Source organism: Staurois parvus, unplaced genomic scaffold (assembly GCF_062004578.1).
Source record: "Staurois parvus isolate SC_StPar_1 unplaced genomic scaffold, SC_StPar_1.0 ptg000960l, whole genome shotgun sequence".
NCBI lineage: Eukaryota > Metazoa > Chordata > Amphibia > Anura > Ranidae > Staurois > Staurois parvus.
The window spans coordinates 911,548-937,140 of record NW_028318756.1 but is presented as its reverse complement, the minus strand read 5'-3'; the positions used below and the strand labels follow the sequence as shown (position 1 = coordinate 937,140).

At 47.9% G+C, this 25,593-nt stretch overlaps 1 protein-coding gene and 1 long non-coding RNA gene across 2 annotated transcripts; both read right to left on the bottom strand.

Moving 5' to 3' along the window:
* Positions 1-2,716: 2,716 nt before the first annotated feature.
* Positions 2,717-7,976, bottom strand: LOC149441681 (uncharacterized). The gene is made up of 2 exons (XM_089657065.1): positions 7,849-7,976; positions 2,717-3,900 (listed from the first exon to the last, which is right to left on the bottom strand). Exons 1-2 carry the CDS (start codon positions 7,910-7,912, stop codon positions 2,738-2,740), a joined length of 1,227 nt encoding a protein of 408 aa, XP_089513191.1. The 5' UTR covers positions 7,913-7,976; the 3' UTR covers positions 2,717-2,737.
* A 520-nt stretch (positions 7,977-8,496) lies between these two features.
* On the bottom strand, positions 8,497-14,742 carry LOC149441680 (uncharacterized). The gene is made up of 3 exons (XR_016307313.1): positions 14,482-14,742; positions 10,384-10,512; positions 8,497-8,617 (listed from the first exon to the last, which is right to left on the bottom strand). It is a non-coding gene; the product is annotated as an uncharacterized LOC149441680 (long non-coding RNA).
* Between the last annotated feature and the right edge of the window lie 10,851 nt (positions 14,743-25,593).

Here is a 25,593-nt window from a genome sequence, read left to right as displayed (position 1 = left end):
CTCTTCTCCATCTATACCTTCTCCCTTGGCAAACTTATTCACTCCCACGGCTTCAATTACCACCTCTATGCTGACAACACCCAAATTTACCTCTCCACCCCCCCACCTCACCCCCTCATTCTCTGCCCGCATTGCCCACCTCCTAAACAACATATCAGACTGGATGTCGCTCCACTTCCTCAAACTTAACCTATCCAAAACCAAGCTCCTGGTCTTCCCCCCACCCTGTGCCCCCCCCCCATCCTCTCCATCACTACTAACAACGCCACCATCACTCCCACCCCACACGCCAAAGTCCTGGGTGTCACCCTGGACTCCCACCTCTCCTTCCTACCCCATATCCAACTGCTATCTAAATCTTGCAGGCTTCACCTCCGCAACATCTCCAAGATACGCACATTCCTCACCCCAGACACCACCAAACAACTCGTACACTCCCTCATCATCTCACGCCTGGACTACTGCAACTCCCTCCTCACTGGCCCACCCAAACGAATGCTATCCCCACTCCAGTCGATCCTAAACTCAGCGGCGAGACTCATCCACCTCACCAAGCGCTCCACATCTGCCTCCCCCATCTGCCAATCCCTTCATTGGCTCCCAATTGCCCAACGCATCAAGTTCAAGCTGCTAACCCTGACCTACAAAGCCATTCACAACGCCGCCCCAAACTACATAACCGACCTGATACCCAGATACTACCCTACCCGTGCCCTCCGCTCCTCTCAGGACCTTTTGCTCTCTAGCTCCCTGGTCTCCTCCTCCCACGCCCGATTGCAGGACTTCTCCAGGACATCCCCCATCCTCTGGAACTCCCAACCCCAATCCATCAGACTGTCGCCTACCCTCCTCACCTTCAAGCGCACCCTGAAAACCCATCTCTTCAGGGAAGCCTACCCCACCCTCACCTAACACCTGACCACACCTAACAACTAACCTCCTCCACTCCTCCCGCCACTCCATCCCCCACAGCCATCTCCTCCTGTGCCACCTTCTCCTCCCTCCTAGATTGTAAGCTGGAAAGAGCAGGGCCCTCACACCCCTCGTGTACTGTATTGTTACTGTCTTGTCTCATGTTCTGTCCCCCCCGCTACTGTACAGCGCTGAGCATACCCTTTGGTGCTATATAAATAATGTATAATAATAATAATAATCCTAACAGGAGTTCTGTCATTTTTCAGGATGTCAGGAAAAACATGTCCTCCGTCAGTAAATGTTCATGTTGTGTCAGGAATAAAAGTCACGGAGGGTTGGGAACCCTGCAAGGGGGGCAGAGATATGTGACTGCCTAGTCCAGCCTTTCTCAGCCAGGGTTCCTCCAAAGGGTTCTAGGGCTTCCTTGTCACTTCATTGGGCTGTATATGGAAGTGTCACCGACCAGCCGTTTCTGGATACACAGCTTTGTCATCATTGCACACACACAGGATTTTGTTTTTCATTCAATACATTTTTATTACAATTTCACTTTTAAAAAGATTGAAGCATAAAAATCAGGAAATAGTAAAGGAAGGAATCCGATTGGTCAGGAAGATCCCTTGTCTGGAATGTGGGGGCGGAGTCATTATTATTGGTGTACAATACAATACACAACGTGTTCCATTATTATAACAAAGTATTGTAGAAAAGATCCCAACATAGAAAATGGGGGAAAGGAGGAAATAAAGGCGGATATGAAGGGGAATCTGTGTACGGGGAACACCTTAACAATCACCACCATTTTATTCTCCAGGGCCTCTGATGTCACAGAATAGATGTTTGGGGGTTTATCTCATCTTCAGGACCAAAATCTGCATTTTCCCATGTGTGCAAAATCATGCAGAAACAGCTCTGGCAGTGAGAGGGTTAATGTGGGCTAGATGGGATCCCTCTGCTGGGGTGACATTAGAGCTCCCCCTAGCTGCAGCCTGGTAATAACATTGCCCTCTAAATATTGGACATAATAGTGGATTTTTCCTGAAATACAGCAATCACTAATGGCACAATACCACATTATGGCCACTAGATGGAGCCAAAGGAATCAGAGTGTGAAATAAAGTATGCCTAATATTCGTCATGGCCGGGCGAATGTCACTCACATTCCTTCTAACTTTTTTTTTTTTTTACTAAACCTCTAAGTGTTTGTGAAAGCTTCCACCATAAATATACTCAGCCAATGAGAGGTGATGACTCCATATTTATTACAGGTACTTCTATAGCACTGTCCATTTATACATAAATTGTTCATTCCCATCAGTCCCCGCCCCCGAGGAGCGTACAATCTAAGGTCCCTAACTCACATTCATACATACACATACTAGGGGACAATATACCTACCAGCATGTCTTTGGCATGTGGGAAGAAACCAGAGTACCTGGAGGAGACCCATGCAGGCACAGGAAGAACATGCAAACTCCAGGCAGGTGGTGCCATGGTTGGGATTCAAACTAATGACCCGAGTACTGCCAGGCAGAAGGGCTAACCACTGAGCTGCTATCAATAGCCAACCCGGTCCCACACTTCATCCATGTCTTTGGGGACCTCTGATCTCCTTATGAACTGTTTCTTCCATGATGAAGATCAGCCATGGAGTATATCTGAGGTGTATATCAGGGTGTGCTTCTTCCCCACATGAGAGCTGGGATGTCCAGCAACATTCATCTAGAAGACATTTCCCGCACTCAAGGCACTAATACACCTCCAGGGTTGTGTGGGACCCCTGCTATACAGGAAGACAGGACTTCAGTGAGGAACATTTCCCTCACTCAGGACAGGAAAGTGGCTTCTCCCCCGTGTGACATCTCTGATGTTTGTAAAGATTGGACTTCACTGAAAAACATTTCCCACACTCACAACAGGCATACGGCTTCTCCCCCGTGTGAGATCTCTGATGTGTGTAAAGATTGGATTTCTGTGAAAAACATTTCCCACACTCAGGACAAGCATATGGCTTCTCCCCCGTGTGAGATCTTTGATGTGCGTGAAGATTAGACTTCTCTGAAAAACCTTTCCCACATTCAGGACAGGAAAATGGTTTCTCCCCCGTGTGCAATCTCTGATGAATACGAAGACTGGACTTATCAGAAAAACATTTCCCGCACTCAGAACAGGAAAGTGGCTTCTCCCCTGTGTGAGTTCTCTGATGACTGTAAACATGGAACCTCATTGAAAAACATTTCCCGCACTCAGGACAGGCATATGGCTTCTCCCCCGTGTGAGATCTATGATGTCTGTAAAGACTGGACTTGTCTGAAAAACATTTCCCACACTCTGCACAGGAATATGGCTTTTCCCCTGTGTGAGATCTCTGATGTCTGTAAAGATCAGACTTCTCTGAGAAACATTTTCTACACTTAGGACAGATATAAGGTCTTTTCCCTGTGTGAGATCTTTGATGCTTAACAAGATCTGATTTTGCTACAAAACTTTTCCCACACTCAGGACAAGAAAATGGCTTCTCCCCCTTGTGAGATCTCTGATGTCTGGAAAGATTGCACTTCTGTGAAAAACATTTCCCGCACTCAGGACAGGAATGTGGCTTCTCTCCTGTGTGAGATGTTTTATGCTCATTAAGACGACATTTAAAAAGGAAACATTTCCCGCACTCAGGACAGGAATACGGCTTCTCCCCCCTGTGAGTTCTTTTATGCACATTAAGATGGGATTTATAACAGAAACATTTCCCGCACTCAGTACAGGAGAAGCTCTTCCCTATTGGAAGGCCGGCCTGGTCCCGCACAGTCTGAGGTTCCTCAGGATACGAGGAATCCGATGGTCCATCTACACTGGGTGGTGCCGGATGGACATTGGAGGGAGCCGGGTTTTCTCCTGGACTATACTGTGTGATGTCCTCATCTTCTACTTCACAGTCTGGAGACAAAGTGAGACAATCCTCGGAGGTTTTCCTCATCTCCCGGCCATGGACTAAAATACAAAGACAAAGAGGATTACTAGACAGGAGCTGATTGGTTCCCCCAAACCAGGACTCCGCCCACATCAGGCAGCTTGGTCTCTGAGGAGTTTACAATTCCACCCTCAAGGGAACTAGGAAATGGCTCCTCTGATCTCCTACCAGGTCATTTCTTTATTCATGGACCTTAGTCAGAGAGTGAGGAAACAACCAGAACTGTCTTTTATAGGAGGGACAGTGATGAGGGGATTATAGGACGAGGGTCCCCACCCCCTCTATCACTCATCGCCATCTTCCCAACACAAGAAGTACTGCACTTCCTTATTTAGTCCATGATTTAGTCATGAAGAACAGCGGGGCTGAGCCCCACCAGAGGTCAGAGAGTGAGGATGGGGGGAGAACAACCAAGATGAAGACTGGACTGATCCTGAAGACCACCATCATTGGGGTATTGACTCCTCCCTCATTATCACTTTCTGTTTAAGGGTCCAAAGTTGGAGGATGTTATCACATTATTATCACCATGTAAAAGTCTGTGCTTCAATCACATCATCCGATATAAAATGTCCAGCTGGGAGGAAATGGGTGGAAAATAATTAAGGCCTAAAGTGAAGGAAATGTGTATTTGCTCCCCTGCTGATGTTGAATGTTCGCCCCTCACACAGAAATGATCGGTCTAACAATTGAATGTTCGGTGTAACACCGAGAGACAGAATACAACAAATTCAGCAGAAATGCGTCTAACAAATGATGACTGATCTGCATGTTCATGAGGGAAAGAAGGATTGGATCCCCTTCACAAAACATGACTTAGTACTTGGTGGCAAATCCCTTGTTGGCAATCACAGAGGTCAGACGTTTCCTGGAGTTGGCCCCAGGTTCGCACACATCTCAGGAGGGATTTTGGCCCACTCCTCTTGGCAGATCCTCTCCAAGTCATTAAGGTTTGGTGTATGACGTTTGACAACTCGAACTTTCAGCTCCCTCCACAGATTTTCAATCGGATGAAGGTCTGGAGACTGGCTAGGCCACTCCAGGGCCTTAATGTGCTTCTTCTTGAGCCCCTCCTTTGTTGCCTTGGCCATGTGTTTTGGGTCATTGTCATGCTGGAACACCCATCCATGACCCATTTTCAATGCCCTGGCTGAGGGAAGAAGGTTCTCACCCAAGATTAGACTGTACATTGCCCCATCCATCGTCCCTTTGATGCGGTGCAGTTGTCCTGTCCCAAAGCAGAATGTTTCCACCACCATGTTTCACAGTTGGGATGGTGTTCTTGGGGTCATAGGCAGCATTCCTCCTCCTCCAAACAATGAGTTGAGTTGATGCCAAAGAGCTGGATTTTGGTCTCCTCTGACCACAACACTTCCCACCAGTCCTCCTCGGCATCATTCAGATGTTCAGTGGCAGACTTCAGACGGGCCTGGACATGGGCTTTCTTGAGCAGAGGGACCTTGCGGGCACTGCAGGATTTCAGTCCTTGTCGGCGTAGTGTGTTACCAATTGTTTTCTTGGTGACTGTGGTCCCAGCTGCCTGGAGATCATTGACAAGATCCTCACGTGTAGTTCTGGGATGATTCCTCACTGTTCTCATGATCATTGACACCCCACGAGGTGAGATCTTGCATGGTGCACCAGACCTAGGGAGACTGACACTTGTTTTGTGTTTCTTCCATTTGTGAATGATTGCACCAACTGTTGTCACCTTCTCACCAAGCTGCTTGGCCATAGTTTGGTAGCCCAGTCCAGCCTTGTGTAGGTCTACCATCTTGTCCCTGACATCCTTGGACAGCTCTTTGGTCTTTGCCATGGTGGAGAGTTTGGAATCTGATGGTTTGATTGCTCCTGTGGACAGGTGTCTTTATACAGGTAACACAATGAGATTAGCAGCACTCCCTTTAAGAGACTGCTTCTAATCTCAGCTTATTAGCTGTATGAAAGACACCTGGGAGCCAGAAATCCTGCTGAATGATAGGGGATCAAATCCTTCTTTCCCTCATGAACATGCAGATCAGTCATCATTTGTTAGACGCATTTCTGCTGAATTTGTTGTTGTATTCTGTCTCTCAGTGTTACACCGAACATTCCATTGTTAGACCGATCATTTCTGTGTGAGGGGCAAACATTCCATTGTTAGACCGATCATTTCTGTGTGAGGGGCGAACATTCCATTGTTAGACCGATCATTTCTGTGTGAGGGGCGAACATTCCATTGTTAGACCGATCATTTCTGTGTGCGGGGCGAACATTCCATTGTTAGACCGATCATTTCTGTGTGCGGGGCGAACATTCACCATCAGCCGGGGAGCAAATACACATTTCCTTCACTGTATGTAATGTACAACTTATCATACAGGATACAAAAGTTAGGACTAAACAGTATTAGTTTTCTTCTATATTCATCTGGTGATCTAGCCAGTAAATCTGTTTTATAAAACTCTGCAGCAGAATGTATCAGTTCCAGGGATGAGGCAGACCATTTACCACTGACAGGGGGCTTACAATGAGCAGCTTTTATTTATTCATGTAAAACTTTTATCCCAAAAGAAAAAAACTGTTTGATGAAACTGATTATGAAGTGTGAGCTGGAGTTTGGCTTCAATTAGTTACTGTTTTAAATCTGCTAATACATCTAACACTCCCCTCCCCCCAGACTGACCATGCTGCTGCCTCCACAGCGGGGGCGCTCTAATACAGAAGGTGTGTTACTGGCCAGATCACCAGGAGAAAACAGGGAAAAAAGCCAAAGAAAAGGAATGCAGCCGCCACCTCATCCTATGTCCAGTGATAGCAGTGACATCTACTGGCCACAGTGAGACATCACAAGACAACCTAAACTTAGGGAGAAACCAAGTGAAGAACTATACAATCATCCTGAGCCAAGTACAGCCCAGCCACAAACTAAACCCACATAGTACCTCTATTCAGGACAAGGGGGCCACACTAATAAATAGTGTAAGGATCACATCAAATTGGTGTTTAGTAATCAGAGATCACTTACAGGGGTTGTAACCCTCAGACATGGAATATGAACAAACATATCCCTCTACAGTGTGTACTTGTCTCACTCCAGAGCAATAAGAGCCACTTCTGTCTGCTGTCTCCTTCCTCTGCGATCAGCATGAATCACTTCTGACAAGTCTTCCTGACACCAAGAGAAAAAATGTGAAAGGGGAGAAGCTCCAGCACACAGCCTGTGATTGACAGCCTCAGCTCTGTTCCTGTGTGCTGTGTGTACCTTCCCTCCAATCACCTTTAGAGCTCACCTCACTGAACTCTGCAGAATGTGACTTTATCTCTCTGTCTCTTTTTTTCTGACTTCTCAGACAAGCTGTATACATTCTGGGCTTTGAACAGTTGTAGAGAAGAGATTGCTGCAGATAAAAAGGTGCAACATATGTAGGATTTGTTTTATCTCTGTGTATCACCTGAGGCCAGTCACTGCACTGAGTATATGGAGGGATTACAACCACTTTAAATGTCTACTGTAGACAAGTTGCAGAGATCCCACACCGCTGCCTCCCATCTCCTGAGACTGCACTCAGTGACTTGGGACTGAGACACTACAGACATATCCCTCCACCCGGCACAGCCAGCAGACCACAGAGCAAGGAACCCTGGGAGAAATGTTCTGTCAGAGATCTTACTAGATCCGGGCATGGAGCAGAAGATCAATAGCACACACCCCAGGTGTCTAGGTCTAGTAACATCTATGATGAAAATGAACATTTTTCTGCCAGCTGAACCCCAGAACCTCCATAAATCCAGTCTAGAGACATAAATTGTGTCTGCAGCACAGAGAAGGAAGATTATCCGAGAGAAATCCAGGAATACAGGACGGGGAACACAGCTCAGGAAAGTGACCAGGGGATTACAGGCTGATATCACCCAGTCCCCGCCCTACTCTGGACCAATCAGTGAGCAGTATGGGTGGAGGAATGGATTTAGTGTTCATGACCCACCTGTGCTGATCTCTGTAGGAGTGTCCTCCTCTATAAATGTCCCCGTTATTCCATCCTCCTCCATAGACTGCTGATCATCCCTCACATACGCCTCTTCTTCTTCAACCTCAAATTCTCTCAGGTTTCCACTCTGAATATATAATAAAAATGCCATCAATGGTAACAATGCAGATAATGTACAGATCCTAATGATACTATCAGTGATTGTTCCTCATCTACCTGATGATGGTGAGGGATGGTGTGACCTTCCTGTGTGGAATCCCGGGAATACAGAGGACGGGGACATCTCTCTGGTGGGTTCCCATGACTGGATCCATCTGTAGGAAACACACACACTGACTGAATCCATTGTTTCTATGTGTTTATCAGATGATGGGGGATCTAGGTGGATCCTCCGTACTGCTCTCTCCTTTACAATAAAGTCTCCTCTTACCCGGTGATGTGAGGGGCGGCTGATTGTCCATCATGACGTCCTTGTAGAGATCCTTGTGTCCTTCTAAATACTCCCACTCCTCCATGGAGAAATAGACAGTGACACCCTGACACCTTATAGGAACCTGACACACACAATGATACAGTCACCATCCAGACACATCCCTTGTCTGTTACTGGAGAATGTCCCAGAATTCCCGGCACCGCTCACCTCTCCTGTCAGCAGCTCCATCATCTTCTTGGTGACTTCTAGAATCTTCTGCATGTTGTGTCTCTCAGGGTTTAGGGAGTCACATGGAGGCACTGTGATGGTCATATGATCACCTGACTTCAATCTCTGTATTGAGGAACCAATAAGAATATCATGTTAGAATCCCAGAATCCTCCTCACCTCTCTGGTCAGGTCTGTGTGATGTCATGTGACCTCCCAGAATCCTCCTCACCTCTCCGGTCAGGTCTGTGTGTAGGAATCGTGCACACAGAGACTGACGCGGCCCTCCGTTTTGTTAATAATTTTCTATGTTATACCATTTCTAACTCCCAAAGCAGGCTACCCCCTCCATCTTGTAGATCTCTCATCCCCCTCCCGTGCTGTGGGGTGACATGTGGCCTGAGTGATGAGAAGGGTCACTGAACTTCAAAAGACCTTCCAAGGGGTTGTAAACACAGACTTACTTTTAAAAACTCACTTTACATATAAGTTGATATCTTCACTTAGAACATAACTACCTAAACATGGAGCCTATATTCGGAAGGCTCAGTTTGAGACCATTCTCCTGGTATGTGACACCCCTTAGCTGACCTACAGAGAAAAGCAGAAAAGTATATCTCTTGAACCATTTAAGTGCATATTTCATGTTTCATCTCTAACCATTCTGCAGATGTGGCTGAGTATTAATATACTAGTGACCAGGCCGGCAAATGTACCTAGGAAAAGTTATGAGCCAAAATATAAGCTAGGAGAGATTCTGCTTGTAACTTAGGTCTCCACCCAACACCCCTCCCCAAAAGGAGACCATTGGTTACTACTCCAAAGAGACACCCTGCTGGGATTTGCTAGAAAAAGGCTGTTATGCTTGGAGTGTGGATGAGAGAAGAGAAGATTCTCCTGCTTTTAACATCGAGACTAGCAGTAGAGCCAAGAAATTGGCTCATGAGACTTGAAACTGCATAACCCAAGGCTTTTTGGCTAGTACTCATCTACCTAAACTTCTGTTATCTCTTTGCGGTGTTATTGCTCTCTATATATTTATATATATATTGGTTACATCTTTTTTCTGTAAATCTTTTTATTGCACCCTTTTGACCTTTTAGTAATAAATCTTACTTTCTGAAAGTGTTGAACTGTTTCTAAAGCTCTTTAATGCAACTTAAGAATTCCTGCCGCTGAAGAGCGCTACTGTGTGTGTTTAACCCTCTGTATAACCTGTCTGCAGTGACAGTGGTATACAGATGATTATTTCAACCACCCTAGTGTTATTGCTGATATTGCCGAGTTTCTTCTTTCTCTGTACAAAAAGGAGGTTGGGGCAATGTGAAGGGTTAATTGCGTAATTAACCTGACCCAGTAACAATCGTGCTCAGGCTGCCGGTACATAGATTTGTGGTCCAGTTAGCTGGAAAATCATTGTGCAGGGTGCAGCTGGGCGTGGCATTGTTACGCACCTGACATCGCGGTTTTAGATTGGCTAGTCCTTCGGTCACGAGTCTGGTGAGAGGGGCAGAGATTTGATATCGCAATCGTCACACTGTGTATTATTAATAGACATAAGAGTGCTGTCATGTGACCTCCCAGAATCCTCCTCACCTCTCCGGTCAGGTCTGTGTTTTTTTTTTAATACAGATCAAAGTGATGTCATGTGACCTCCCAGAATCCTCCTCACCTCTCCGGTCAGGTCTGTGTTTTATTTAAAAAAGTTGAGAGTGATGTCATGTGACCTCCCAGAATCCTCCTCACCTCTCCGGTCAGGTCTGTGTTTTATTAATAGAGATAAGAGTGATGTCATGTGACCTCCCAGAATCCTCCTCACCTCTCCGGTCAGGTCTGTGTTTTATTAATAGAGATGAGAGTGATGTCATGTGACCTCCCAGAATCCTCCTCACCTCTCCGGTCAGCAGGTAGATGATCTCCAGGGTGAGGTTTAGTATCTTCTCAGTCATGTGACTCCGGTCCTCCTCCATCCTCATTGGTGCCATCATGTGATCTATACAGGTCTCCTTGTAGACGGATAACTTTGGGAAATGAAAGTAAGAATGATTTGGATGGTATTGGTCACACAATAATAGGATGTGGATGTGAGGGGGGAATAGGAGGGTTGCTGGACATGGAAGAATTACTCCCCCCATGGGAAGACATTTTGTTTGGACAGTTTAGTGTTTGATGCATATTTGAGGTCCCGGGACCCTCTTGTCCTGCCAGATCAGAAATCCCCTTTTCTCTGTTGGGTTTGTTTGGTCTCTGAACTGGTTTTGATGAGTATTAGATCTGCAGACAAGGAATGATAAATACAATCCTTCCTATGACTTGTTTGCTCTGAGGCAGTGCTGTGAGGTCAATGTCGGCTCATCATGAGGTCCAGGAAGGGGAACTTGATGACTTTTGGCCGGAGTTGCTGGAAAATCAGGATAATTGGCAGAACTCCGACTGCAAGGCTCCAATCTGTGGCAGCCTGCTGACTGACAGGAGTGATGTCACTGTCACTCTCTGCAGTAAAAGAAGAGCTTGGATGGGATAGCAGGAGGATGGTGCTGGTGGAGTAGAGAGCTGTGGGGGAGGAGCCTGTTCTCTTCCCTCCAATGACAGCCTAGTGTGGGTAGAAGGAGGACAGGAGGGGGACAGGTTTGGATACCAAGTATACTGTAATATCCAGGACATTGTACAGAGTGGTGGTGGTTCTGGAGCTCTGAATTCCAGCACCGGGCACTGCCAGAGCCTGTGTCATGGGAAGGTATTGGAGTGTCTCCTGAAGATGTTCAGCACTGATCCCCTGACTACCTTTTAGTCAATAATGCACCAACAGACCTCCTCTAAGAACAAGTGCCCACCAAGTGGTGAAGGTCCGCCCTCCTTCATTCCACTTGGTATCTTGGAATATATTATTTGACCAGTGAGATGGTAAGAAGGTGAAGGTTGTCTTCCTTTCCTGGCAGGAGTTCTGTAAGGAGGTCTGGAAAGTAAGTGCAGGTAAGAGGACAATCAGAGACCAAGAGCCCCCCTCCCTACCTCAGTGTCCCCCTGAGCCTGACAAACGTCTCTTTCCTCAGAGCCCTGCTCCCTGCCAACCCTATCCTACCAGATTCCTTCAGCTACTCAAACCCCTAAAAGCCCTTGAACTCCACTACCCCCTCAGGGGCCCCAAAGTTCCTCATCCTCAGTAACCCCTGAGAGACCCCCTCAGCTCCTCTACTTTGCTCAGACCCCTCAGTATTTTCCTCCCTCTGACACCAATGATGGAACATATTCTTCATGGCAGGCTGGGGAATGTTTTCTTCCTCCTTCCCAGCAATGTAAGGGGCTCTATGCTCCATACTCCTGACCCCGGCACTCCATCATTGTGTTGGCTGCATAGTGTAATGATTGCCCATTGGCTGCCTGTGTAGTGTCATCATTGCCCTTTGTAGGCCATGTATGGTCAGGATGGTCCTTGTCTTGTCTATTTATTGTCAGTGCTGTTTGTTTAGAGCAGCGGTTCTCAACCTGGGGGTCGCGACCCCTTTGGGGGTCGAACGACCATTTCACAGGGGTCGCCTAAGACCATCGGAAAACACATATTTCCGATGGTCTTAGGAACCGAGACACCGCTCCTGTCTCAGGCGATCTGTGGGCGGGATGATATGCTGCCCCTGTCACATGGCCACACCTCCGGGATCACTCAACAGCTCCGCCTCCTCGCCGCTGATTGGCCACCGGAACTGTAGCTCAGGAGAGGCACACAGGCGGCCAATCACCGGCGAGGAGGTGGAGCTTGGAGAGGAGGAGCCGAGCGCCAGCGCGCGGAGATCAAAGAAGATCGAGGGATCTGCAGGAGCGAGTGAAGAGAGAGGCCAGAGAAGGAAGACAGCTGACAGGTAAGTGAGAGAGAGCGAGCCCAGGCTGGAGCAGGAGTCAGCAAGGTAAGTATCATTGGTGTCAGTGGGAGGGATAGTGCCCCATCATTTGTGTCACTAATACCAACGATGGGGCACTATTCCTCCCACTGACACCAACGATGGGGCACTATTCCTCCCCCCACTGACACCAACGATGGGGCACTATTCCTCCCCCCACTGACACCAAGAATGGGGCACTATTCCTCCCCCCACCGACACCAACGATGGGGCACTATTCCCCCCCCCCACTGACCCCAACGATGGGTCACTATTCCCCCCCCCACTGACCCCAATGATGGGCCACTATTCCCCCCCCTGACCCCAATGATGGGGCACTATTCCCCCTCCACCACACTGACATCAATGATGGGGCACTATTCCTCCCACCGACACCAATGATGGGGCACTATTCCTCCCACTGACACCAATGATGGGGCACTATTCCTCCCACCGACACCAAGGATGGGGCACTATTCCTCCCACCGACACCAACGATGGGGCACTATTCCTCCCACCGACACCAACGATGGGGCACTATTCCTCCCACCGACACCAACGATGGGGCACTATTCCTCCCACCGACACCAACGATGGGGCACTATTCCTCCCACCGACACCAATGATGGGGCACTATTCCTCCACTGATACCAATGATGGGGCACTATTCCTCCCACTGACACCAATGATGGGGCACTATTTCTCCCACTGACACCAATGATGGGACACTATTCCTCCCACTGACACCAATGATGGGGCACTATTCCTCCCACTGACACCAATGATGGGGCACTATTCCTCCCACTGACACCAATGATGGGGCACTATTCCTCCCACTGATACCAATGATGGGGCACTATTCCTCCCACTGATACCAACGATGGGGCACTATTCCTCCCACTGATACCAACGATGGGACACTATTCCTGACACTGACATCAGTGATGGGACACTATTCCTCCCACTGATACCAACGATGGGACACTATTCCTCCCACTGATACCAATGATGGGGCACTATTCCTCCCACTGACACCAATGATGGGGCACTATTCCCCCCACTGACACCAATGATGGGGCACTATTCCTCCCACTGACACCAACGATGGGACACTATTCCTGACACTGACATCAGTGATGGGGCACTATTCCTCCCACTGACACCAATGATGGGGCACTATTCCTCCCACTGATACCAACGATGGGACACTATTCCTCCCACTGACATCAGTGATGTGGCACTAGTCCTCCCACTGCAAAATTACAGTTATGAAGTAGCAACGAAAATAATTTTATGGTTGGGGGTCACCACAACATGAGGAACTGTATTAAGGGGTCGCGGCATTAGAAAGGTTGAGAACCACTGGTTTAGAGGACCACATTACTAGAATTTATCTCCACAATGAGGAGAATGTTCCGGCCCCGGAAGTGGGGGAATGTTCTGCCCCTGAAGGGGTTCATCTGGGTTCCCACACTATATATGTGTGTATCATCATCTGCTGGAGATAAAAGACGTCGTAGTGACTATGGAGGAAGAGGACGGACATGACTATGGAGGAAGAGGACGGACGTGACTATGGAGGAAGAGGACGGATGTGACTATGGAGGAAGAGGACGGACGTGACTATGGTGGAAGAGGACGGACGTGACTATGGTGGAAGAGGACGGACGTGACTATGGTGGAAGAGGACGGACGTGACTATGGTGGAAGAGGACGGACGTGACTATGGAGGAAGAGGACGGACGTGACTATGGAGGAAGAGGACGGACGTGACTATGGAGGAAGAGGACGGACGTGACTATGGAGGAAGAGGACGGACGTGACTATGGAGGAAGAGGACGGACGTGACTATGGAGGAAGAGGAAGGACGTGACTATGGAGGAAGAGGACGGACGTGACTATGGAGGAAAAGGACGGACGTGACTATGGAGGAAGAGGACGGACGTGACTATGGAGGAAGAGGACGGATGTGACTATGGAGGAAAAGGACGGACGTGACTATGGAGGAAGAGGACGGATGTGACTATGGAGGAAGAGGACGGACGTGACTATGGAGGAAGAGGACGGACATGATGGGGGGTTACTGGGTGTAAATATAAAATAACATCTTATTACCTCCTCTGCTGCTACTTCGACCACTGTCTCCTCGCTGCTTCCTATGGTATGGAACTTCCTGTCTTTTTGCAGATTACTTCCTGTCTGTACCTGACATCACTTCCTGTCTGTACCTGACATCACTTCCTGTCTGTGTTCTATAATAACTTCTTTTCTGGATAGAAGTGAGATCACCACCTTGTGGAGTTCAGAGGAACTGCAGCCCCAAGAAATATTAAAATATTCGTTCCTTTGGTTTCCATGAAAGATCAAAAATAACTAAAAAAAACTGAGAAAAAAAAAACTATCTCTTATGCAACCAACTATTTATTTTTTAATATTTATATTGAAATTTTTCAAGTTACAGAAAATGTAACAGACAAGTGTCATGTTATAAGGTATGAAATCTCCCCAACAAACAGGCGGATGAATAAACAACAGACATCCCGCAGGGAAGCAGGAAATGTGTGCAATAATGACTGGAGACGTCACACAGAACATTCCCAGCATTAAGTCCACCTTGTACAGGGGAAGCAATAATAGGAGACATATGGATCACACAGAGCATTCATCATACACACCACACATAGTGCACAACACATACAACATGGAACTACACTAGCACCAGAACATGGGAAAATAAAAGAGACAGCAGAAAGGAAGAAAAGAGGGTAACAGTAATGAGAGGAGAGAAGAGAGAAGAAGAGAGAAGAGGAGGAGAGGAGGATAGAAGAGGAGGAGAGGGGAGGGGAGGAGGAGGAGAGGAGAGGAAGAGGAGAAAGAGAAGGGAGGAGGAGGAGAGGAGAGGAGAGGAGGAGAGGGGAGGAGGAGGAGAGGACAGGAGGAGAGGGGAGGAGGAGGAGAGGAGAGGAGGAGGAGAAAGGGAAGGGAGGAGGAGGAGAGGAGGAGAGGGGAGGAGAAGAGGAGAGAAGGAGAGGAGAGGTAAGGAGAGAAGAGAAAAGAGGAGAAGGGAGAGGGGAGGGGAGAGGGGAGGGCAGGGCAGGTGAGAAGAGAGAGAGATGGAGAGGAGAAGAGAGGAGGAGGAGAGGAGAGAAGAGAAGGGGGAGGGGAAAGGGGAGGAGAGTAGAGGGGAGGAGGAGGAGAGGAGAAGAAAGGAGAGGGGAGTAGAGGGGAGAGGAGAGGGGAGGGCAGGGGAGAGGGTAGAGGAGGAGAGAGGAGAGCGCAGGGGAGTGGAGAGGGTAGAGGAGAGGGGAGGGGAGGGAAGAGGAGATGGCAGAGGAAAGGAGAGGGGAGGGGAGTGCAGGGGAGAGGAGAGGGGAGGGGAGGGCAGGGGAGAGGGTAGAGGAGGAGAGAGGAGAGTGCAGGGGAGTGGAGAGGGTAGAGGAGGGGGGAGGGGAAAGGGGAGGGGAGAGGGGAGGGAAGAGGAGATGGCAGAGGAAAGGAGAGGAGAGGGGAGGGGAGTGCAGGGGAGAGGAGAGGGGAGGGGAGAGAGGAGGGAAGAGGAGAGAAGAGGGAAGGAGAGAAAAGGAGGGAAGGAGAAGAGAGCCAAATCAGGAAGTACTAGGGCACGGGGATGTATGGACTCCACGGATCCCACGTTTTATCACACATGTTGGTATTATGATGTAAAACACAGGTGAGTGTGTCGTTAATCAGGATCCAATCTCATTTGTTGTGAACATATTGAAGCGGAATAATTGATCTCTTCTAATATTCAGCAATAGTGATTCTCGCTGCTAACAGGATAGAAGTAAGACACTTAACCCCTCGCCTACCGGGCAGTTCTATCCCCTTCCTGACCAGGACAATTTTCAGCTTTCAGCGTTGTAGAACTTTGAATGACAATTGCGCAGTCATGCAACACTGTACCCATGTGAAACATACCATTTGTTTTTCACACAAATAGAGTTTTCTTTTGATGGTATTTACTCACTGCTGGGTGTTTTATTTTTTGAGCTATAAACAAAAAAAAGCAAAAATTTTGAAAAAAAAAGGGTTTTTTTTGTTTCTATTATAAAATTTTGCAAACAGTTAATTTTTCTCCTTCACTGATGTGCGCTGATGAGACTGCACTGATAGGCAGCACTGATAGGCAGCACTGATGGGCACTGATGTGCAGCAATGATAGGCAGCACTGATGGGCACTGATGTGCAGCAATGATAGGCAGCACTGATGGGCACTGATGAGGTGGCACAGATAGGCAGAACTTATAGGCGGCACTGATGCTGATGCACTGATATGCAACAATGTTGGGCACTGATAGAAAGCACTCATAGGCACTGAGAGGTGGCACTGATGGATGGCACTGACTTACGGCACTGCTGGGTGGCACTGCTGGGCGGCAATGGTGGGCACCTCTGGGCACTTGTGGGCGGAACTGCAGGGCACAGGTGACTGGCACTGCTTGGCACTGATCATCAGTGCCCTGATGATCGGTGCTGATCCCTCCTCTGACAATTGCTGGTTATCAGCAGTACTTTCCTCATGCTGTGACAGTGTGAGGAAAGTGCAGCCGATAACTGGCAACTACATTTCCTGGTGATCTGCTGTGTCATTGGACACAGCTGATCATGTGGTAATAGGCCGCTGTGATTGGCCTTTTACCACATCACATGATCAGCTGTGTCCGTAGGACACAGCGATCATGGAGATCACAGAGTGCATGCCTCCGGGGGTACGCGGGAGGGCGTGTTCTGGGAGGACGTCATATGACACTCCCAGAACTAGCCGGCCACAGTGAAGCCATCATTTGGCTATATGCAGTTGGCAAGTGGTTAAGGGTCTTCTTTTGGTACTGTAAGTGGAAATTTATGGAAGAGGGCCGTTTCCGGGGCCCTACCAACATTAACCCCCATCACCCTGTACATAAGGTTAAACATGTGGGTCCAAAATCTAGTAACTATCAGACATTATACAAAAATCTTATTTGTGCCAGTCAATGTTTAAAATCCAAAATTATAGTCCACATAAATGAATCCTCTGTGTCCAACTTCAACCTCCCCATAAATCCAGATAAGATGTGTACCTCAAAAAAAATGGAAAAACTAAAAATAGTGTATTACCTTCAATACCATCTGGTATAACTTTACCAACAATAATATATACTTAACAAAATATGCACAAAATAAAAACAAGATTCAAATCGTGAGCAACACATGAATCGTGAAATCACTCCGTGTACACTATAAATATATATAAATGTGAACAATCAGTGTACACTCATAAAACAAAAAAATAAATAAAATTAAAATAAATAAATAAAATAAAGGAAATAAATAAATAAAATGATATCAATTGTGAACACTTCTAAATAGCTGAAATGCATGCAATTACCCTCATTAGAGTAATAGCAAGCCTTTAAAGAGTACATCCTGGACTGTCACTCCAGTGTTGTAGTCGCTCCCCGGACTGTCACTCCAGTGTTGTAGTCGCTCCCCGGACTCTCACTCCAGTGTTGTAGTCACTCCCCGGACTGTCACTCCAGTGTTGTAGTCGCTCCCCGGACTCTCACTCCAGTGTTGTAGTCACTCCCCGGACTGTCACTCCTGTGTTGTAGTCACTCCCCGGACTGTCACTCCAGTGATGTAGTCGCTCCTCGGACTGTCACTCCAGTGTTGTAGTCACTCCCCGGACTGTCACTCCAGTGTTGTAGTCGCTCCCCGGACTGTCACTCCTGTGTTGTAGTCGCTCCCCGGACTGTCACTCCAGTGTTGTAGTCGCTCCCCGGACTGTCATTCCAGTGTTGTAGTCGCTCCCTGGAATGTCACTCCAGTGTTGTAGTCGCTCCCTGGACTGTCACTCCAGTGTTGTAGTCGCTCCCTGGAATGTCACTCCAGTGTTGTAGTCGCTCCCCGGACTGTCACTCCAGTGTTGTAGTCGCTCCCCGGACTGTCACTCCAGCGTTGTAGTCGCTCCCCGGACTGTCACTCCAGTGTTGTAGTCGCTCCCCGGACTGTCACTCCAGTGTTGTAGTCGCTCCCCGGACTCTCACTCCAGTGTTGTAGTCCCTCCCCGGACTCTCACTCCAGTGTTGTAGTCGCTCCCCGGACTGTCACTCCAGTGTTGTAGTCCCTCCCCGGACTCTCACTCCAGTGTTGTAGTCACTCCCTGGACTCTCACTCCAGTATGTAACAGACGGGGTTCCAATCCTTAGGCAAACATCTCATGACTCCATCATCCCCAAGTTTAGCCCAGTTCATCTCTGGCTACTTGGCAGCCACCAGCACATGGGCAGCCCTCCAACAAGTCTCTCTCAACACTCCGGTTTGTCTCGCCATGTGAAGAATTTATGATTCCTCCATCGTAGCTGTTTTTCCATTTTTGTGGCGAGACAAAGATTAAGCTCCAAACGAGCCTGTTGTACCTTAAGTAACAAGTCGGGGGTTGGAGTCATTTTACGTTGGGCCAGTAAAGCCTCGTATTCCTTAGTTTTGGCAGAGATCAACTCTTCACGAGATCACTTCAGTCTATAGGCTCTTTGGATACAAAAACCTCTGATAGAAGCTTTATGGTTGTGAGCTCTAGAGAAATGAGAGTAGTCTCTAGAAGTAGGATTGGCCTCTCTCCATGCATCCACCAAATTATAGCGATATAAAAGTTGAGCAAATTTGTGACTTTGTTTCGGGGGGACACAAGTTTGGTAGCATGAGATTTATCAAGCATTTGATCTAAAGCCAAATTTGAATCCCCCACTAAAATGACATCGCCTTCCAGTTCCGGAGCTAAAGATTGAAACAGGGATCGAAAAAAGGCTAATTGATTCACATTAGGCGTGTAGTAAATCAGGAAAGTCACTAAGTTTCCCCCCAAGTGGCCTTTAAAAGAGAACCGCCGGGCCAAACAGAACGCTACCCCTCGATCTTTGTCAGATGCATTAGCAAAAAAGCACACAAGGAAGTCTCTATGAATATAACGTGGTGTGAAAGAGGAGACAAAATGGGTTTCCTGCAGAGCAACTATATCAGCTCCCAGGGACTTATAATTATTATTATACAGTATTTATAAAGCGCCAATAGTTCGCTCAGCGCTGTACATTACAAAGGGGGACAGAACATGTGACAGAACAATAACAATACAATGCAAAACATGAGGGGATCGAGGGCCCTGCTCTTTCGAGCTTACAATCTAGGAGGGAGGGGATGGAGGTACAGGAGGAGATAGCTGTGGGGGATGGAGTGGTAGGAAGAGTGGAGGAGATCGGCTGTTAGGTGAGGGCGGGGTAGGCTTCCCTGAAGAGATGGGTTTTCAGGGTGCGCCTAAAGGAGAGGAGAGTAGGTGATAATCTGATGGGTTGGGGCAGGGAGTTCCAGAGGATGGGTGACACCCTGGAGAAGTCCTGGAGGCGGGCGTGGGAGGAGGAGACCAGGGAACTAGAGAGAAGGAGGTCTTGTGAGGAGCGGAGTGTGCGCAGTGATGTAGTTCAGGGCAGTATGGTGGACAGCTTTGTACGTCAGTGTTAGGATTTTGAATTTGATCCGTTGTGCAATCGGAAGCCAGTGGAGGGATTGGCAGAGGGGGGTGGCAGAAATGGAGTGGTTGGAAAGGTGAATGAGTCTGGCAGCCGTATTCAGGATGGACTGAAGCGGGGATAGCCAGCGGTGAAGCAGGTCAGTGAGGAGGGAGTTGCAGTAGTCGAGTCGTGATATGATGAGGGAGTGGATGAGCTGTTTAGTGGTTTCTGGGGTTAGGAACGTGCGGATTTTGGAGATGTTGCAGAGGTGGAGTCTGCATGAGTTTGTTAAAGATTGGACTTGGGGCTGGAAGGATAGGTTGGAGTCCAGAATGACACCAAGTACTCTGGCCTGCAGGGCGGGTTTGATGGTGGCGTTGTTAGATGTGATGGAGAAGTCAATGGGGGGTGGTATCTGGGCTGGGGAGAAGACAAGAAACTTGGTTTTGGAGAGGTTCAGTTTAAGGAAGTGGAGCGACATCCAGTCTGATATGTCGCTCAGTAGGTGTGTGATTCGGGCGGAGACCGAGGTGGTGAGGTGGGGGGTTGAGAGATAGATTTGTGTGTTGTCAGCATATAGGTGGTAGTTGAAGCAGTGAGAGAGTATGAGTTGGCCAAGGGAGGAGGTGTAGATGGAGAAGAGAAGGAGCCCGAGGACAGAGCCTTGAGGGACCCCAACAGAGAGGGTGAGTGAGGGGGAGGTGGTAGCATTATAGGTAACACTGAAGGAGCGTTGTGACAGGTAGGATGAGAGCCAAGAGAGAGCAGAATCTCTGAGGCCGAGGGAGTGTAGTTTTTTGAGGAGGAGGGGGTGGTCGACTGTGTCGAAGGCCGCAGAGAGGTCAAGGAGTAGGAGCACTGAATAGTGGCCATTAGCTTTGGTGGTTAGCAGGTCATTGGAGAGTTTGAGTAAGGCAGTTTCGGTGGAGTGTAGGGGATGGAAGCCGGACTGTAGGGGATCAAGGAGGTTGTTGTCGTTGAGGTGAGATCATAGGCGGGTGTAGACTAGGCGCTCGAGGAGTTTAGATGTAAATTGGAGCAGGGAGATGGGTCTCTGGTTGTTCGGGTCATTGGAGTTCAGGGAGGGCTTTTTAAGTATGGGGGTGATGTGTGCATGCTTCAGAGGGGAGGAGAAAGTGCCGGAGGAGAGGGAGAGATTAAAGATGTGGATGAGGGAGCGTAGGATGGAGGGGGAAGGAGGTCATAGGAGTTGTGAGGGGATAGGGTCGAGAGGGCATGTGGTGAGGCGGGCATCAGAGAGGATCTTGGAGACTTCCTCGATGGTAGTAAGGTCAAAGGTGTGAAGTGTTGGGGGGGCTTCAGTATGAGGAATGCAGGGTGGGGTGGAAGTGGAGGTCAGAGCAGTGGTGGGACCGTGGGAGAGGGGTGATGGGGGGGTAGCTGAGTGAGGGGGAACGGGGTTGGAGGGAGTTTAAGCAGCGACAAAGTCCCTGCGGGTTATGTCGAGGGAGAGGGGGGATGAGGGGGGACGGGTTGAGAGGGCGTGTGAATTGCGGCAATGTCCTTGCAAATTGTGTCAATCTTCTTTTTGAAGTGATTGGCAATCTCAAGGGCAGTGAGTGAGGTGCTGGGTGCAGGTGGGGGTGGCGAGAGTAGAGAGTTGAAGGTGGAGAAGAGTGCGCGAGGATAATGAGAAAAAACCTTGAGATGCTTAGAGGGGATCCCAAACTTGCACATTATATTAGAGTAAGGGAACAATGCCACTATTAGGTCTTAAGGTGGACATAGAAAAATGCAAGACAGCGATGGGGAGACCCACACATCCCCGTAGGGGAAATCGAGAATCCAGAACCAAATGAAAATTCCCGAGATGACCCTCAAAGAAAAGCAATTAAAAAAGTGAGGAAAAAAAGGAAGAAATAGGGGAGAGACAAAAGACACCGAGCCCATAAAATGGCTAATGTCAGTTCAAGTGGTAAAACAACGATATGCAGCATAAAACAGTAAAACACCAAATAACCCAGACACAAGGTCAAGGACTGGAAGAGTCTCCACCAAAGCATAGCAGTGGGGAGAGTCTTCCAATTAGGAAGACCACATAGACGCTTCCCGGCACCATGGGGTCTGTAAAAGACATGTATAAGAAAGGTTCCTAACCCCAGAGAAATAGAATACCTGACATATATCCAATCTAGCCAGTAAACAGGTAAAAAGCAATAAAATTAAAAAACATAATATTTGGAATAACAATTCAAAGAAGAACAAGGGCGGAGGACAATGTCCCATAACAAGACCATGTAGAGGTCCCCGCCCAATAGAAATCAACTAGTAGCCAGCAGGTTCCTCAAGGACCTAACGTGGAGTAGCAGGTTTCTTCTTCCTTGAAGTGGGTGACCACAGAGGTGAAAGTGGGGGAGGAGGGCCATCAACCCTGGGCTGGTTCTGTGGGGAGGGGCTAAGGGAAATAAAGCCCAGATTCAACAAGTTTCTCTCCTTCAATGAGAGATGAGTTAGTAAAGGCAGCACACTGTACACACGTTACACGTAATTACACACATGGATCCTCTTCATGGTCCTACATGTTAACCCCTTCCCAGCCAGTGTCATTAGTCCAGTGACAGTGTATGGGATTATCAGTGATCACTCCACTAGGGGACGGCCCACAGTACATATACTGCCACAAAGCGGCCCCTGTGCGCAGGATCACGTTTATAACCGTCATCCTATTTACTTGCTAGGGGCGCGCGCGGCATGCAACCGTCCTACCCGCGGCACCGATCGTGACCACGGGTGTCAATCAGCGGGTCCTGACCAGTGATTACTCGCCAGAGCCCGGCAAACACTCACAGGCAGGAAGGCTGCATTGTTTTCAATGCAGCTCTCATCCCTGTCAGTTTCCAGCACACTGTTCCAGAGAGCAGCTTTCAGTTTTCCGGATCAGTGTGATCCTGTGAAGCACACCTACCCCCGCCCACTAGTAAAACACTCCCCTCACACAGGTAACCCTTTGATTGCCTAAAAATGTTAACCCCTTCCTCCTCAGTGCCATTAGTACAGTGTCAGTGCTTTTTTTTTTGCACTGATCACTGTATTGGTGTCACTCAGGATGTCAGTGATCCCAAGTCAGTTCCCCCCCAGTGTCAGAATGTCCACCGCAGTCCCGCCATAAGTCGCTGATCGCAGCTATTAGTATAAAAATAAAAAAAATCCAGTATCTATACCGCCATTTGTAAACGCTATAACTTTCACGTAAACCAATTAATTTACACGTATTGGAATTTTTTTTTAGCAAAGACAAGGAGCAGAATACATTTTGGCCCAAATTTGACAAAATTAAATTTTTACATTTTTTTACTGGACATGTTTTATAGCAAACAGTCCAAAATATAGTTTTTTTTCCTCAAAATTGTCAGTCTTTCTTTTTTATAGCGCAAAAAATAAAAAGTTCACAGGCGATCAAATACCACCAAAACAAAAACCCAATTCATGTGGAAAAAAATTAAGTAAATTTCATTTTGGTGCATCATTGCATGACCGTGCAATTGTCAGTAAATTAATGAAGCGCCGTAAAACAAACCGCTTCTGTAACGGCTTCCTGACCGCCCTATAGCAGAAATACTGCTACAGGGCAGCACAAGTGCGCATAATCACATATATATATATATACATGATTCGTGCTCCCGTGGTTTTCATGCCCCTCCCAGATGGCATCAGATTGCCCGTTAGTACACCAGTCATCACATTTAACCCCTTGATTGCCAGGAAGATGCTCATACACAATAAACCTCCATTGCTAGTATAGTGTCTAAACGGATCAATATCTTTGATCAGATCAGCACTATACCAGTGTTCACATTAGTATAGTGTCCCCAAAAATGCAGCGTTAGTGGGATCAGCCCTGGCACCTGCGTTTAGCCCTTACACTTACCCCCCTTCTCCCCCAGCAAGTGCAGTGTCAGTAGGTCACTGTCACTTGATACATTGCACACAAAACCGCAGTGTTGGCAGAATCAGGCCTGATCTCTGCTAGCACTTGCCCTTAAATTTTGATGACTCTCATGTGCAGCAGAGTGCCAGTACTAGTGCCACGCTAACTTTTGGTGAACTGGCGAGCACCAGCGGCCTAGTACATCCTGGTCTTTCACATACCAGCACTGCAGTATCACTTGGTGATGTGGCAAGTCCCATAAGTACAGTACAAGCTGGTGCAGTGGTGAGCACAACCAAAGTTGCACACAGGCCTGTAGAACCCATGGTGTCCTTCCAGATGTGCTTGCAAATCCCGATTAGCAGCCCACAAATTCTGCAGCACCCGTACTTCCCCCATTCACTGCCCAACTCGGAATTCAGGTGGAAACAGCAAATTTAACTACTCCTATCACATACCTGGTGATGGAGGCCAATAGAGAGAGGGCTTCCCTTGCAGCTAACTTCTGGACTCCCCTGAGAGTGGGACAGTGGGAGTCAGGCCCAAAGTGGCACAGGTCACCTGTAGGAGTGCTGGTTGGTGGTCCACTCAGAAGCACAGCTGGTGCACGGAGATAGGTCTGCAGACAGGAGGTGCCTGTGCGTGGTATGCAAGCCCTTCCAGGATTTGGATGTTTACGGAGTAGTCGGTTCAAGCCAAGGTCAGGTACGAGGTGGGAATCAGAGCGGACGTAGACAGATGGGAAAGCCAAGGTCATTCACAGAGGAGTGAGAAAGAGAGTATCCGTAAGCCAAGCCGAAGTCAGGGGTAAATCAGAGTAGACAGGTCCAGCAATTTATATGCAGAACAATTTATCGCCACCAACCCAAATTCAAACCTTGCCAGACCATTCGCATAGAAGCTCAATACAGTTTCCGAATTAAAACATTTTTGGGCCTAACCCTCAACATGGGCATTACTAAAGAAAAACGATTTGCAGTTGTATTGGTCTACAGACCCGATTCATCATAGGTCTGTGTTCTCTGCTGCCATGGCCAGGCATAGATATGAGAGTATAATGTGTTTTATGCATTTCAATGACAATACACTGAGTTGTCCTTGAGGTGACCCTGAATTTGACCGGCTCCACAAAATTCAGCCCGTCGCAAATCACCTTAACCAAAAATTTGCAGATGTCTATACTCCCCAGCAAAACATCTGCATTGATGAGTCCCTCATTCATTTTTCTGGTCGCCTTGCATTCAAACAATTTCTCCCCAGCAAGCGTGCCAGATATGGGCTCACGATGTAGAAGACCTGTGAGAGGACAACAGGCTATACTTATAAGTTTCAGATGTACGAAGGAAAAGATAGTCACGTGGAGCCCCCTGGATGCCCAGACTACATGGGGAGCAGTGGCAAGATAGTTTGGGACTTGGTGTCATCCTTTTTCCATATGGGGTACCACTTATACGTGGACAATTTTTATTCAAGCGTGCCACTATTTAGACATTTGTACAATCTTGGAATTGAGGCATGTGGCACCATGTGACCTAATGTGTGCCCACCATTAGAAGTGGGTGGATGCAGGGCGGTATATTCTAATGGTGGGCATACCACACACTTTTTCTGGCACAGATTTCTTCTCTTTTTTTCATTCAGCCCACAGTCTACATACAAAAAAAAGAACATAACATATATACCCAACAAGGACCAGCGACGTACTGGTATATCACTGGACTTTGGTTATACCAGGATAATGCCTACAGCTGCAGGCCTCATCCTGGTATCAATTTTTTCAGCCAGTGATTGGTTTTCATGTAAAAGCAATCCTAGTGGCTAATTAGCTGCAGG

Bases quoted from the DNA above. Each gene is read 5' to 3' on its own strand.
- LOC149441681 (XM_089657065.1), bottom strand. From the start codon at position 7,912: ATGGAGGAGGATGGAATAACGGGGACATTTATAGAGGAGGACACTCCT. The intron at 3,901-7,848 runs GTGGGTCATGAA...TTTGTATTTTAG, and splicing joins TCCTACAGAGATCAGCACAG to TCCATGGCCGGGAGATGAGG.